General features: G+C 36.2%; 1 protein-coding gene across 6 annotated transcripts; it reads left to right on the top strand.

Annotated features, from left to right (window-relative positions):
- The first annotated feature begins 707 nt into the window (after positions 1-707).
- Positions 708-11,848, top strand: mfas (midline fasciclin). 6 transcript variants are annotated; one of them, XM_064684715.1, is made up of 10 exons: positions 708-798; positions 1,220-1,337; positions 1,822-1,881; positions 4,890-5,044; positions 5,106-5,247; positions 8,292-8,480; positions 8,553-8,838; positions 8,904-9,375; positions 9,847-10,529; positions 10,599-11,848. In XM_064684715.1, exons 2-10 carry the CDS (start codon positions 1,273-1,275, stop codon positions 11,082-11,084), a joined length of 2,538 nt encoding a protein of 845 aa, XP_064540785.1. In that variant the 5' UTR covers positions 708-798; positions 1,220-1,272; the 3' UTR covers positions 11,085-11,848. The 6 variants fall into 6 exon arrangements, with proteins under 6 accessions (XP_064540785.1, XP_064540730.1, XP_064540933.1 ...); XM_064684660.1 differs by having other exon boundaries at positions 4,887-5,044; XM_064684863.1 differs by lacking the exon at positions 1,822-1,881.
- Positions 11,849-12,869: the final 1,021 nt, after the last annotated feature.

The raw sequence follows: 12,869 nt of genomic DNA, 5'->3' as shown, positions 1-12,869 counted from the left end.
ATTTTTAAAAAACCATTAAAACGTCGTCATATTATACGTCGACGAGCAAACAAGCTTGGCTATATATTTAACAAGAACTTTTTACCCTTTTTACTTAGTAATTGGCACAATGATTTCAAATAAATCTTAATCATCAAACACCCATCTCATTTTTCTAAGAATTGGTAATCGAAAAAAAATAACAGCCTTCAGGCATATGTTCTTGTAAGACAAGTACCTAAATATGTACATTATACACATGTACACATTCGAAATACAAAAATACTATATGAACAGACTTTTAATAAGGCAACTCAGCGTAGATGAGTGTAAGCGGTATTGTTTCTGGAATAACCGAACACAACTACTCGTTTGAATAGAATACCCATGACAGTCAGGTAGTGCTGTATTCCTCTATTAGATTTAATTCCGAGGAACTCCATAACATTTGACCTTGTAATTGGGATTGCAACCATGACAAATTCGAGCAAAGCAGAATTATTTTGTTCTTCAATCTAAACCTTAGCAAGATAAAGACACTATGTTTTGTACAGTGTAAACAATTATCTGTGATCTGCCGCGCACTTTCACAATATTTTACGAATTTTGCATTGGATTGTGTCTCTCCCTCTCTCTCTCTCTGTCTGGTCAACAAAAGCTGGTGAGAGCCAAAGCTCGTGCCGGCAGCCATCGAAACGTCGCTCTCAGCGCCTCACTGTGACAGCGATCACAGTTTATAAATAGCAGACGGAGTGCGATCTAAGCCAGTTACTTTTCGACTGCCGCTCAAAACGTCAACATCGTCGGCTACAGTAAATTGTTAGTATTCGTGAGAGTGTGTTTGTGTGGTTGCCTGTGCATGCGAGTGAAGAGGTTTCAAAAACAGTTTCTGATGTTCCCAAGTACACACAAAATGCGACTTGCTTGGATGAAAATGTTATGTGTGTCAATTTTGTAATACTCTAAATAAATACATTACTAATAGAGAGTAATTTAATGAAACTATTGACGTTGCAAATAGTGATTAAAGACAGTGGAAAAATTTCTTCTTTTATTTCCACATAACTGTCCACATTCACCTACATTTTCTTCAACCTATTCGAGTGCACTTTGGCGTGGAAAACCAGTATTTTCAGTTTGGATTTCGTCCCCGTTCCGTTCCCAGTCACAGCTGTTTCATTTGAATCAGTGAAATTTTGTGCGTTTATTCATTTCATAGTCTTTTTGCTTGTTTTTTAAGATTTTAGTGTCTACTTGATTTAAGACAATTATTGTGACATTGACAACCGCAAGATGCTAAGACAGTGGGCATGCCTGCTCCTACTCTGCTCCGTGCAAGCGGTACCATTCTACAGCGAGTAAGTAAACAACATTGTAAATTTTATTTATGACTGTGCGGTTTTTGTGTTTTGCATTCCGTAGCTCAGGCACATTGTTTAAGTAGTTTTCTAGTTAATGAGTTTCTTGTTAAATGTCAATTTCATATGGTAGCTGGGTGGTCCAACAGCATAACCGTAAGCACACAAATAATTATGAGAATTTGTATTTAAACCTCCTAATACCAGTCATTTTTTTATTATTATTAAGGTAAATTTATATGTCAAATCTTTACATTTACCATTTTGTTAGTCACAATATTTGTGGTATTTTATTAACTGTTTTCTAACATTGTATTATTTCAAAACAATATTATATAAAATGTGTTTGTTTATTTTTTTATCACATAAAATGTACCCACACTCTCAATTTTGGCACTAACAATTCTATGCTTCTAATTTAAGTCGTTAGCCTGTTGCTTAAGTAACTTTGCGCGATCCATGCTAATGCATGCCTTCTTTACAGTGAATATATCCGTTCATCTTCCAGTGTTGAAGATGTAGACTCTTCATCAAGCTCTTTCAGGTGAACTATTCAAATTCTCAGTGAACATTCCCAGCATTTAGCAACCTCTTCCTAAAACCTCTTCCTAAATAAATAACCACAATCTCACTTTTCGCCCCAACCAGATGCCGTTCAGTTTAAATATTGACCCGACAACTTTGATTTTTTATAGTTTTGTTTCTATTGACAAATCATAAAAGCTCACCTAATTGCGAGTTTAGTAATTTATGATAATTTTTGCAAGCACTTTATTTGCTTAGTTGGTGGAATTTCACCATTTACAACGTTGACTTGACTCGTTAAACAATATTGCAAATAAACTGAACCGAAAAAAAGAATCTACAGCAAAAGAATACAAAATATTGCCCAAAGCACAAAAAGAAAGTCAAGTTTTGGCCTCAATTTATCAGTAAAACTGGAAACAACTAAAAACACCTTACTTCTCCACCAGACGTATCGGCCTATAATCATACCCTGTAAAAACGTATGTTAATCGGTAGATAGTATATCTCAAATTTCTCTGCTTTCTCAATCGGATTGGCTGACAAGAGATTGTTGAATTATAAGATAATTGAATCGAGGCACAAGGCGATATGCGCAGAGAATTGCGATCGAAGTTCGCAACACAAAAACGCCGCAAAGATCACTTAGCCCTGCAGTTCAAGTTTTTGCGAAAGCCATTGCGCAAAAAAACAACAACAACACTCACAGCGTTGAGAACAATGTCTATGCAAAGTGGGTCATCGACTTTAGGGCATCCGCGAGAGATGCAGATGCAAAAGCACTGACGGTATTTGTCAGATGATTGTTATATCTGTGGGTCGTTGTTTGCATGTCTGGGTCTTTCACACATGGCTGACTACAACGAGCAACCTTTAAAACCAGCTGTGGGCCCCTTAACTATTTAGTTGTTTACCAACTTAAGCAGCCGCCACTCATTTCGACACAATTTTAAATAGGATTTATTAGGGTGCCCGCGAAAATGGTTTGACATGAAGTGAATTAACATTTGACACCTCATTAGATGCAATTTTGAACCATGCTACAGCCCAATTTAATGCCCTGATGTCACTTTTCTAAATCTAAAACTGGGTCAACCAGAAGCCTGTCCCTGCTTACCTCTGTGTAACGTAGTGGCTATGTTCCATGGTGGCGTTTTAATCAAATAACAGTGGAACAATTGGGACCAGTCCGTTGATCAACAACTATGGCCAATACCATTCGCCTTGCTAGTCGAGGCGGCAGTTTTATTTAATTTACGCGTTTCTGATTTTGTTCACAGCTCATAATTTACAATTTTCTATGTTATGCATTCGTTATACACTTCTTTTAACGATCAAATCTTCCAGAAGTTTCATGACTAAATTAACAAACTTTCCAAATCGTTTAGAGTCTTTTAACGTAACGAATCGAGTCTCGCTGAGAACCCATCTTTTGGCAACAAAAAACACATTGAACAATATTGGCCTAGCGAAAGCGGTTCGAATATGAAGCAAAATATATTTTCATTTCCTAATTTAATTGCAAATTAGAGAGTCAGGTTATTAAAATGTCTAAACTAAATCAAATATCAATACTTCTTTTATTGAACATCAATAATTTCCTTACACCGAATTTCCTTTGACAATTTTTTACACTAAACTATATTTGAAAAATATCTTTTTTTTCTAATGCAACTGCCCAAATGCCAGCGGATGCAAGTTAAGGTCAAGCCAGCCCCTGCAATCGAAGTTCGTGATATATAGTCGACTTACTCGACAAATTTTCATACATAAATTTTTAATGTACATTTAAAAGAAACTTCTTGAACACTATAGAGCTTTTATAAAGCAGTTCGTCGTATTTTAAGCCCTTGTTCAAGAAACGAATCATGACTCATACCAGATAAAGATGCCATAAAAAACAAAAATAATAAAATTTTCAGAAGTCCGAAGTAACTCGCTGTTAACCGAGCGTGGCCATTATAAAATTTTGTTACGTTCGCCGTTTCGAGCATATTGTTTATATATGTATACATTTGTTTATTTATATTTTATTTTTTGTCAGCTCTTATAATGTTTTTTTTTTTTAATTAACTTTCGTGGCGCGCATTTATAATGAGCTCAATCAACAAAGAAGGTCCCGAAAATGTTACAGACACTCAAAGTTATTTATATGTGAAATATATAGGTTCCAAATTTGAGTGGTAAATAGGAAAAGTTAGCTAACAAATTATTTGTTATTGTTTTTTCAATAGAAAGCGGGTGGACATTTGTTTGCACAAAGCGTGCAAATGACTCATGGGAATGAGTTTGAGATGAGTAAAAAGTGTACAAATAAATTCATTTTGGCTATTGGTGTTGAATTTATTTTCGTTCACCTAAAATCGAAAGGCATAAATCCTATTTAATTAATGACTCCAGAGTACAGCGCATTATATTTGGGAATTTTTGCAGGTTTGTTTGGGCGTTTAGAAAAAAAAATTAATTTTCATTTGATTTGTATGATATTAGCTGCTGAGTTAATGGAGGCAGACAATTAGTATGCGGCACACAGAAATGCTTCGCAAAACAATTGCTAAACAATGGGCACGATCGGATCGTATACTGTATAATATATATAGAGGGAATGCCGAGGCATGCCGCAGTTTCTTTTATGTGCGGAACAATGGAAGGCATATGAATTATGGTGGGGATCCGCTTAGGGATAGTTAAGCTCTGGTGTGGAATTTGCATGAAACGGCACAAAATACAACACACAATATAAACACAACCATAACACAGGTCAACAAAACAGAACACACTCTAAGCATTAAAACACATCATTCCCACTCCGCCCCTCCTCAACAGCTTTATGCAACATTTAACACGTCCATTACCGCTGCATCGCACCATGTTTGCGTCCATACCATTTGCACCACTAGCACCGCTAGAACCACTGCATGCTCAGTCGTCACAGCGTGTGGCCAGTGTTTGGGCAGCGCCCCCGCCAGCCCCGCTGGTCGGGCACAGCTCCCTAGCTAATGCACCACCGTTGCCACTCTACAGTAGCAGCTTCGACAACGACGGCATCAGTGACACGGAGTTTGTGCCACTTGAGCAGCAGCAGCAGCACCACCAACAACAGGGACGACAGGATGCGGCAGCTGCAGCAGCAGCTGTCTCAACCCAGGCCCACACCACGGGCTTTGAACAGAAGCCGTTCAGTAAGCCAAAGAATCTGTAATTACACGGAAAGCCTCTATACAATTGCAATCTCTTCCATAGATGTCGATGCCATCACCACGGACGTGAATTCGCCCAACCCAGCTGTGTTCTTCCAGCAATCATTCCCCTTCTTTGGCAATGAGTTTTTCAATTCTTTTGGTGGATTCGGATTTGGTAACGCTCAGGAGCCTTGGTGGAAGGGGTGAGTACATCATTATTTAAGTTTTTAGAGTTAAAGACACAAATTTTTCCGCTCGAGGAAAATATAAATCTAACCGTACTATCTTGTACCGCACGTCTCAAACTATATTATACATATATATTTGAAAATGAATTTGAATTTTTTTTTTCGAATTCAGTACCAAGACTTGGATTCTGTAAAACAATCTCAAATTAATTTTCAGAAAGGTATTTGAAAGTTAGTTTGATGATCGGATGGTAAATAAAAAAAATTGCATACATCAAATATCTTTCAATTTCCCACGGTTGCGGGTGGAAATTTCAAAGTTGCATATTACTTCCTTATGATAAGTTTTAAAAATTAAGTTTAAAGTCGAATGGGCAAAACACTAAACTTCTCGCATAAATCAGCTTTACATCCGCCCTACTCTTTGGACCTATTATTATTGCTTTTTATATTAATAATAATATTATTAATCAGATATAAGAATGGACAACCGTCAGTCAAATTGAACCGGCGGTGCCTGGCTCGTTAGTCCGATGCTCAGTCACCTAAGCCACACATGCACGTTATTAACGTAAGGCTCACCTATATTATTTCGTTGTTTTTATTGTTTTTAATACTTTAAACATCCCCTCCCCACACTTGGAGGTCAAATTTGACTTTCAACCGTTAGTTTAAATTTCTGCTGCCAGTCAGCACAAACTCTTTTATTTATATAGATCCTTATAAGAATTCAATCCTCTTTCAAACACTTATATAACAAGTGAATCAACAGAAATTACCTACTTTTTAATTTGATTCGGCTCAATTAAAAAGTGTTCTTATCTAATTAGAATTAAAGTTCAGTTTCTTTACAATTGAGAATTTTATTTTTGTGTATATACAAAATACTAAAATTCTCTTTTGATATACCATATTCTTTACTCTTTTATTATTTTAATTACAAATATATACACCATTTCTTAAACTCTATCATTTAAAATCATATTCACGTATTTGAGTCGAGTCAAGTTCTCAATCCAATTATTTCCAAATCTCTCATTCTAAAAGCGCGCAATTCTTATATAGACGTTCCCCATTTGCTATGGTCACTAGGTTCAGTTTTTTTTCCTAATCACCGCACATGGTTGATTTCGACGATCTTGGCATCTGGCAATAACCAAGCGCAATGTCAAGTTCATTAGAGCTATTAAATATAATGCAATTGGTAATCTAGCTTGCCTTATGGCCAACCGATGAAACTTCTTTGTTAACTGATGTGGTAAAGTAAACGGTCATCGTGCATCATTTTCTATTTTATTAATTTTACTTTATTCTAGCAAATAAAGACTTGAGCAATTGATCTTGCAAATTGCTTGACTGGGCCTCAAGATTACCGTCGATTTCTTTGTTAATCGCTTTTCCAGAAGAAAAGTCAGCTAAATATCATATATTAAATGCAACGTAAATGAATAAATGTGTTTGTAAACTTATTTATAATGCATTCTATATAGATATGGATGTCGTTTGCATTTTCCTAAATTGATATTCAAGCAAAATTGCGAAATAAACTGGTCGTGTACTCGTTGCATTTGTTTTTGTTAAACCGAGAACGAAAGTCAGACGCGGCAATTGAAAAATTGGCCCACATAAAAGCATATATATATGTTTATTTATATATGTATAAACCGAGAAATTTCGAAAACTATGCCCCATTCAATGGTCCGCTTTGTTACGCACACATTCAAATAATTAAATTCAATTAAATTGAAGGCAGGCAAAACTGTTAAGCTGTTAATTCTATAAAGCATATAGTATATCATACATTTAGACAGACGTACGCTATATAACTATGTGAATAAACATATACATATATGCGAATCCATAAAGTAAACAATTCATCAGCGCTCACATTGAGGGACAGATAAATAAGTGCTCTTTAGGGTGCGTTTGTTGGATTCTTACAGTATTGGTAACTTAGGAATAAATATACATATATATATGTGTATAGATAGTGATTGCGAGCACGTTGACATTGGATTTGCAAGTTAACGATTTGTCGAAGATATTAGCAAGTGGTAGAAAAATTCCTCTAGGCCAATAATCACAAACCATCGAATGAACATTTTAGGGAATTGTTCGAGATGAATTTAGTGGCTAAAAATGTTGTGCAAAGAACAGCGATATTGCATGTATATGTATATGTATATGTATATGTATATGTATATGTATATGTATATGTATATGTATATGTATATGTATATGTATATGTATATGTATATGTATATGTATATGTATATGTATATGTATATGTATATGTATATGTATATGTATATGTATATGTATATGTATATGTATATGTATATGTATATGTATATGTATATGTATATGTATATGTATATGTATATGTATATGTATATGTATATGTATATGTATATGTATATGTATATGTATATGTATATGTATATGTATATGTATATGTATATGTATATGTATATGTATATGTATATGTTTATGTATATGTATATGTATATGTATATGTATATGTATATGTATTTGTATATGTATATGTATATGTATATGTATATGTATATGTATATGTATATGTATATGTATATGTATATGTATATGTATATGTATATGTATATGTATATGTATATGTATATGTATATGTATATGTATATGTATATGTATATGTATATGTATATGTATATGTATATGTATATGTATATGTATATGTATATGTATATGTATATGTATATGTATATGCATATGTTTATGTATATGTATATGTATATATCTAACACGACTGAAAAACTTTAAGTCCCAGTCGGATGTATATGAAATATTGGTATTCTTCGCTTATAATTATAACTGTTAATAATAATAATAAAAATATGTAGATATTCGCTAAGCATCATATTTACTACCAAATTATGTTCCTATAGTACACAACATGTTTTTTTAAGTAATGCGTCTTCATAATATGTGTTAATTATGAAATTTCTGTCTCTCTTCTTCAACACATTGTTTATTACCAAAGAAAAATAATTTTTGTTCATTCCCATATTGTCTACTCGAAGACCTAATGTGTGCACCGAAAAGGAAGAAAACGAAGGCGCAAACACGGAAACTGATAGTGAAACTGTGGACAGCTTCGGTGAGGAACGTGATGGCGCTGGCAACGTAGTGCGTTCACCACTCTTTGGCCAATTCCATTTCAGCGTAAACTCCTGTGCTGAAAAACCCAACAAGCACGTCTGCACAAAGATGTAACTAGGGCAACTCAATACGAAAGCTAATATTGCATGTGAATCATGATTAATTGTTGTCTTCATACGCAGCGTCAATCAAAATGGAAAGAAGAAAACGGTGAGGCTAACACGCCAATGCTGCCACGGCTATGGACGTCCACGCAACGCAGACTTTACTATGCACTGTGAAAAGATTGAAATCAAAGACATCGAAGCAACTGCTGCGGATATGGGAGCCAAGCAGTTTATTGATAGCGCTAAGAGTGCTGGCGAGCTTGGTGATATGCTGGGCAGCGGCACAGGCAAAAAAGTGACGCTCTTTGTGCCCAACGATGCCGCCTTCCAGGAGTACCGCGGTCAGCATCAGCAGGAGAACGTAAGTGGCCAATAAAATGTACCTCCTTATTGCCTGCTTAAACTATTTATTTTAATATCATTCAGAACGTGGATGACGCCAAGGCGGAACACACACAAAAGTCGTCTATTTACAAGCTCCACTCGGTACAGGGCGATGTACAACTAGAGGATCTGCCCAATGAGAAGCTGCTGCAGACTGAGCTTCCTGGTCAGAGAATACGTATCAACAGTTACCAGCTGCCGCCAGCTTTGGGCCTGGAGCCCTATCGGTATGCCGTCAATTGTGTGCCCATTGAGAAGCACGACAAGCTCTCGGAACAAGCTCTGGTGCACACGCTGAGTGGCGTGCTGAAGCCTCTGACCAAAACTGTAATGGATCTCATACGTGAGCGTGCCGATATGTCTATCATGCGTACCGTTCTGGAAAAAACCAACATCAGCGCCCTGCTGGAGGCTGACAAGCCCGTCACTATCTTTGTTCCCACGGATAAAGCCTTTGATAAGCTGGAGCCACATTTGCGACGTGCCCTAAAGGAGGGACGTGGCTGCGCCTCCAGTAAGTGACCTAAATCTCTAAAAATTATGAAACCTTTCCTTCGATTGATTTTCTTACCCATTATGGCCTAGCTAACTGTAATATAATAATATATTATATTATCATATTATATTATATATATATATATATATATTTATATGTATATATATATATATTATATATATATATATATATCCTATATACATATATATTATATATATATACATATACATATATATATATATAAAACATATACATATATATATATATATATATATATATATATATCCTATATACATATATATTATATATATATACATATACATATATATATATATAAAACATATACATATATATATATATATATATGCGTTTGATCCGACTAATATCTTACTGTAGTTAATTTATGTGTGTAAGTCCCAAGGGTTTAGGAAAATTTGTGAAATATAGTTGTATCAAACTCTATCATGTTCTTAAAATACATCTCCGCAGACATACTAAAGAACCACATGCTGGACCTGACCTTCTGCTCATTGGCCACTCTGTCAGGTGCTAAGACGACTGCCTACAATCTACTGGGTGAGCCACTTCTGCTTAACCGCACCCGAAGTGCCCAGAATCAAACAGAGGACTCTGCTATCTACATTAATAATGCCGCTAAAATTGTGGACGCTGATATCATGGGCACCAATGGAGTACTCCATGTCATTGACACCATTCTGCCCACCGAATCTGCTCTGCCAATGACAACTCTGATGTCGCAGAAGAATCTAACCATCTTCAAGCGCCTGCTGGAGGCCTCTGGCTTCGATGACCAATTCGACGATTTGGACAATGTAACAATCTTTGCACCCACAGACAAGGCATTGCAAAATTCGGAATGGGCACATCTGTTGACAGAAAAACCAGAGGCATTGAAAAACAACAAAGATTTGTTGGAGTTTCTCAAGTACCATGTGGTGAAACCCATGATTAAGACCTGCGATCTATCGGAAAGCTCGTTGCCTACAGTAGCGGGCATAAATGTTCGCCTAAATCTGTACTCCACTCATGCGCTATTCTCGGACGTAATGAACAGAGCTACGGTAAACTGTGCCCGCCTGGTGCACTTCGATGACGAGAGTTGCGGCTCTGTGCTGCATCAACTGGATCGCCCTCTGACAGCGCCCAAGAATGTGAGAATCAAATTAAACGCTGCTCCGACTTTTGCATAATCTTTCGTTTTGTTCTGCTCTCCCGCTTAGAATCTGTTCAAATCACTGGAGGCCAATCCCAACTACAGCAAATTCCTAGAACTGGTGATCAAGGCCAACTTGACCCATTTGTTATCAAATGAATCAGATAGCTTTACACTTCTGGTGCCCAAGAATGATGTATTTGAGGAGTTCAGCGACTCCCTCGAGTCCAAGGCTACACAGAGCCAGCCCGATCTCGAGGCGCAGGTCAAGACGCATATTGTTAACGACGTCGTCTGCTGCGCTGGTATTATACCCACCAACTGGCCATTTGTACGCTCAATCGAATCCATTTCTGGTCAACACCTGCGCATAACACGTGATCGCCGACCGAAAATCGAAAACGCCGGAGTTACAAAATGTGATGTGGTAGCTACCAATGGAATCCTGCATGAGATTAATGACATCATTGCGCCCAAGCCACAGCAGCAGCACCATCGACCACAGTTGCCGCCTAGCTATCAGCCCCAAGGTGACTTTGATGTATTCTTTTAAAGATCGGAGGTATTCGGCGGCGATATTATTAAATGTCTCTATGTGTGTATCTCCTTCTTTGTCTACTACATATACATATATATTTATATTATTTTATAAAGAGTCGTCAAGGATTGAAACTTACATTAAGCAAAGAATATATGCATACATTAAAAAAAAAAATAACTGACAGTTATCTTATTAACAGTATTCGGCAATTACAAACCAATGTGACCATGTAGTAAAACAAAAAGTCCGATGTTTTTCTAAATATCGATGCAACGACGATGCAGAGCCAACAAACAAAATTATCGATGCTCGATGCATCGTAATTTTTGTACATCCGTGGAACAGATGATAACTAATAAACTCTGTCACTGATTAAACGTGTAAGAGTATGAGTATACACCGTAAGAGATGTGAGAGAGTTCACAAAAATAAACAAACCAATATTATCATTTTCATTGATAACTTAACGGTACAACAGCATACATGTTGGCGTAAACAAAAAGTGGCATGCAATGGATGCAAGAAACATTTGCTCTATATCGTAAAGGTATGCATCATACACCACTTTTTCTCCCTTGTTATTCCTCGATTAAAGTTTCCGATGGACGATTGAAGCCGATAGAAAAACGACATTGTTAACGAAACGAGAGAATTTCTATCTTTAATTATAAAATATGTTTATAAGACCGGGCATATATATAACAAAAGAAATTAATATGCTCTTCATTAAGCATAGTTCACCTTAGCCAAGAATAAAATAATTAAGCACAAATACATATACATATATATATATATATCTCTACTAGCGGGTATAACCCGGCCTTGCCCGTGGCACGTATGTTATAAAATCAAAGTTTTCTAAAAGCTTTGAAAATGATTTTAAAACTGATCGGACGGGAATCAAACAAACTTAAAATTCACCAAAAAAAACTTTGAAATGCATTTTCCACCGAAGGAGTTTAGATTTTGCGAGAAATGTGAAACACGTCTCTAATGATTTTTCTTATAGATCTTTGGAAATAAATTTGAACACAAAACGTCATCCACCAAATCTTCGACCCCCATTTGCACCAAGGAGGGATGGAGTTTTCAAAAAGTGTGAAACACCCCTCAAATGAATTTGAATATAGATCTTTGAAAATTAGTTTGGGGCCGATCGGATGGTAAACAAAAAACTTTCATACAACCGTTTTCCGCCAATTTACCACTGTTGCGAGTGGAATTTTCCAAAGCGTCGAAATACGTATTCATTAAGTTCTTATTGAGAGCTTTGAAAATAAGTTTGAAGCAAATCGGACACAACTTAAAACTTCGCACAAAAAATCTTTAAATCGCATTCCCCACGAAGAAGTTCGAATTCTGCGAAAAGTGTGAAACACGTCTCAAATGATTTTTCTAATAGATCTCTGGAAATGAATTTGAGTGCGAAACGTCACCCACTAAATCTTTGACCTCCATTTCCACCAAGGAGGAATAGATTTTTCAAAAAGTGTGACACACCCCTTAAATGAATTTAAGCATAGATCCTTAAATATGAATTTGGGGACGATCGGATGATAAACAAAAAACTTTCATACAACCTTTTTCCGCCAATTTACCACTGTTGCGGGTGGAATTTTCCAAATCGCTGAAATACGTACTTATTAAGTTCTTATGAAGAGCTTTAAAAATAAGTTTGAAGCAAATCGCACACAACTTAAAACGCCGCCCAAAAAATCTTTAAATCGCATTCCCCCCAAAGACGTTTGAATTCTGCGAAAAGTGAGAAACACGTCTCAAATGATTTTTCATATAGAT

The sequence above is a fragment of the Drosophila montana genome, unplaced genomic scaffold (genome assembly GCF_035044405.1).
Source record: "Drosophila montana isolate Dmon_TW-CO22-7 unplaced genomic scaffold, ASM3504440v1 contig_1083_1, whole genome shotgun sequence".
NCBI classification, from domain to species: Eukaryota; Metazoa; Arthropoda; class Insecta; order Diptera; family Drosophilidae; genus Drosophila; species Drosophila montana.
Note: the sequence above shows the minus strand (reverse complement) of the source record. Positions and strands in the feature narration are given on the sequence as shown.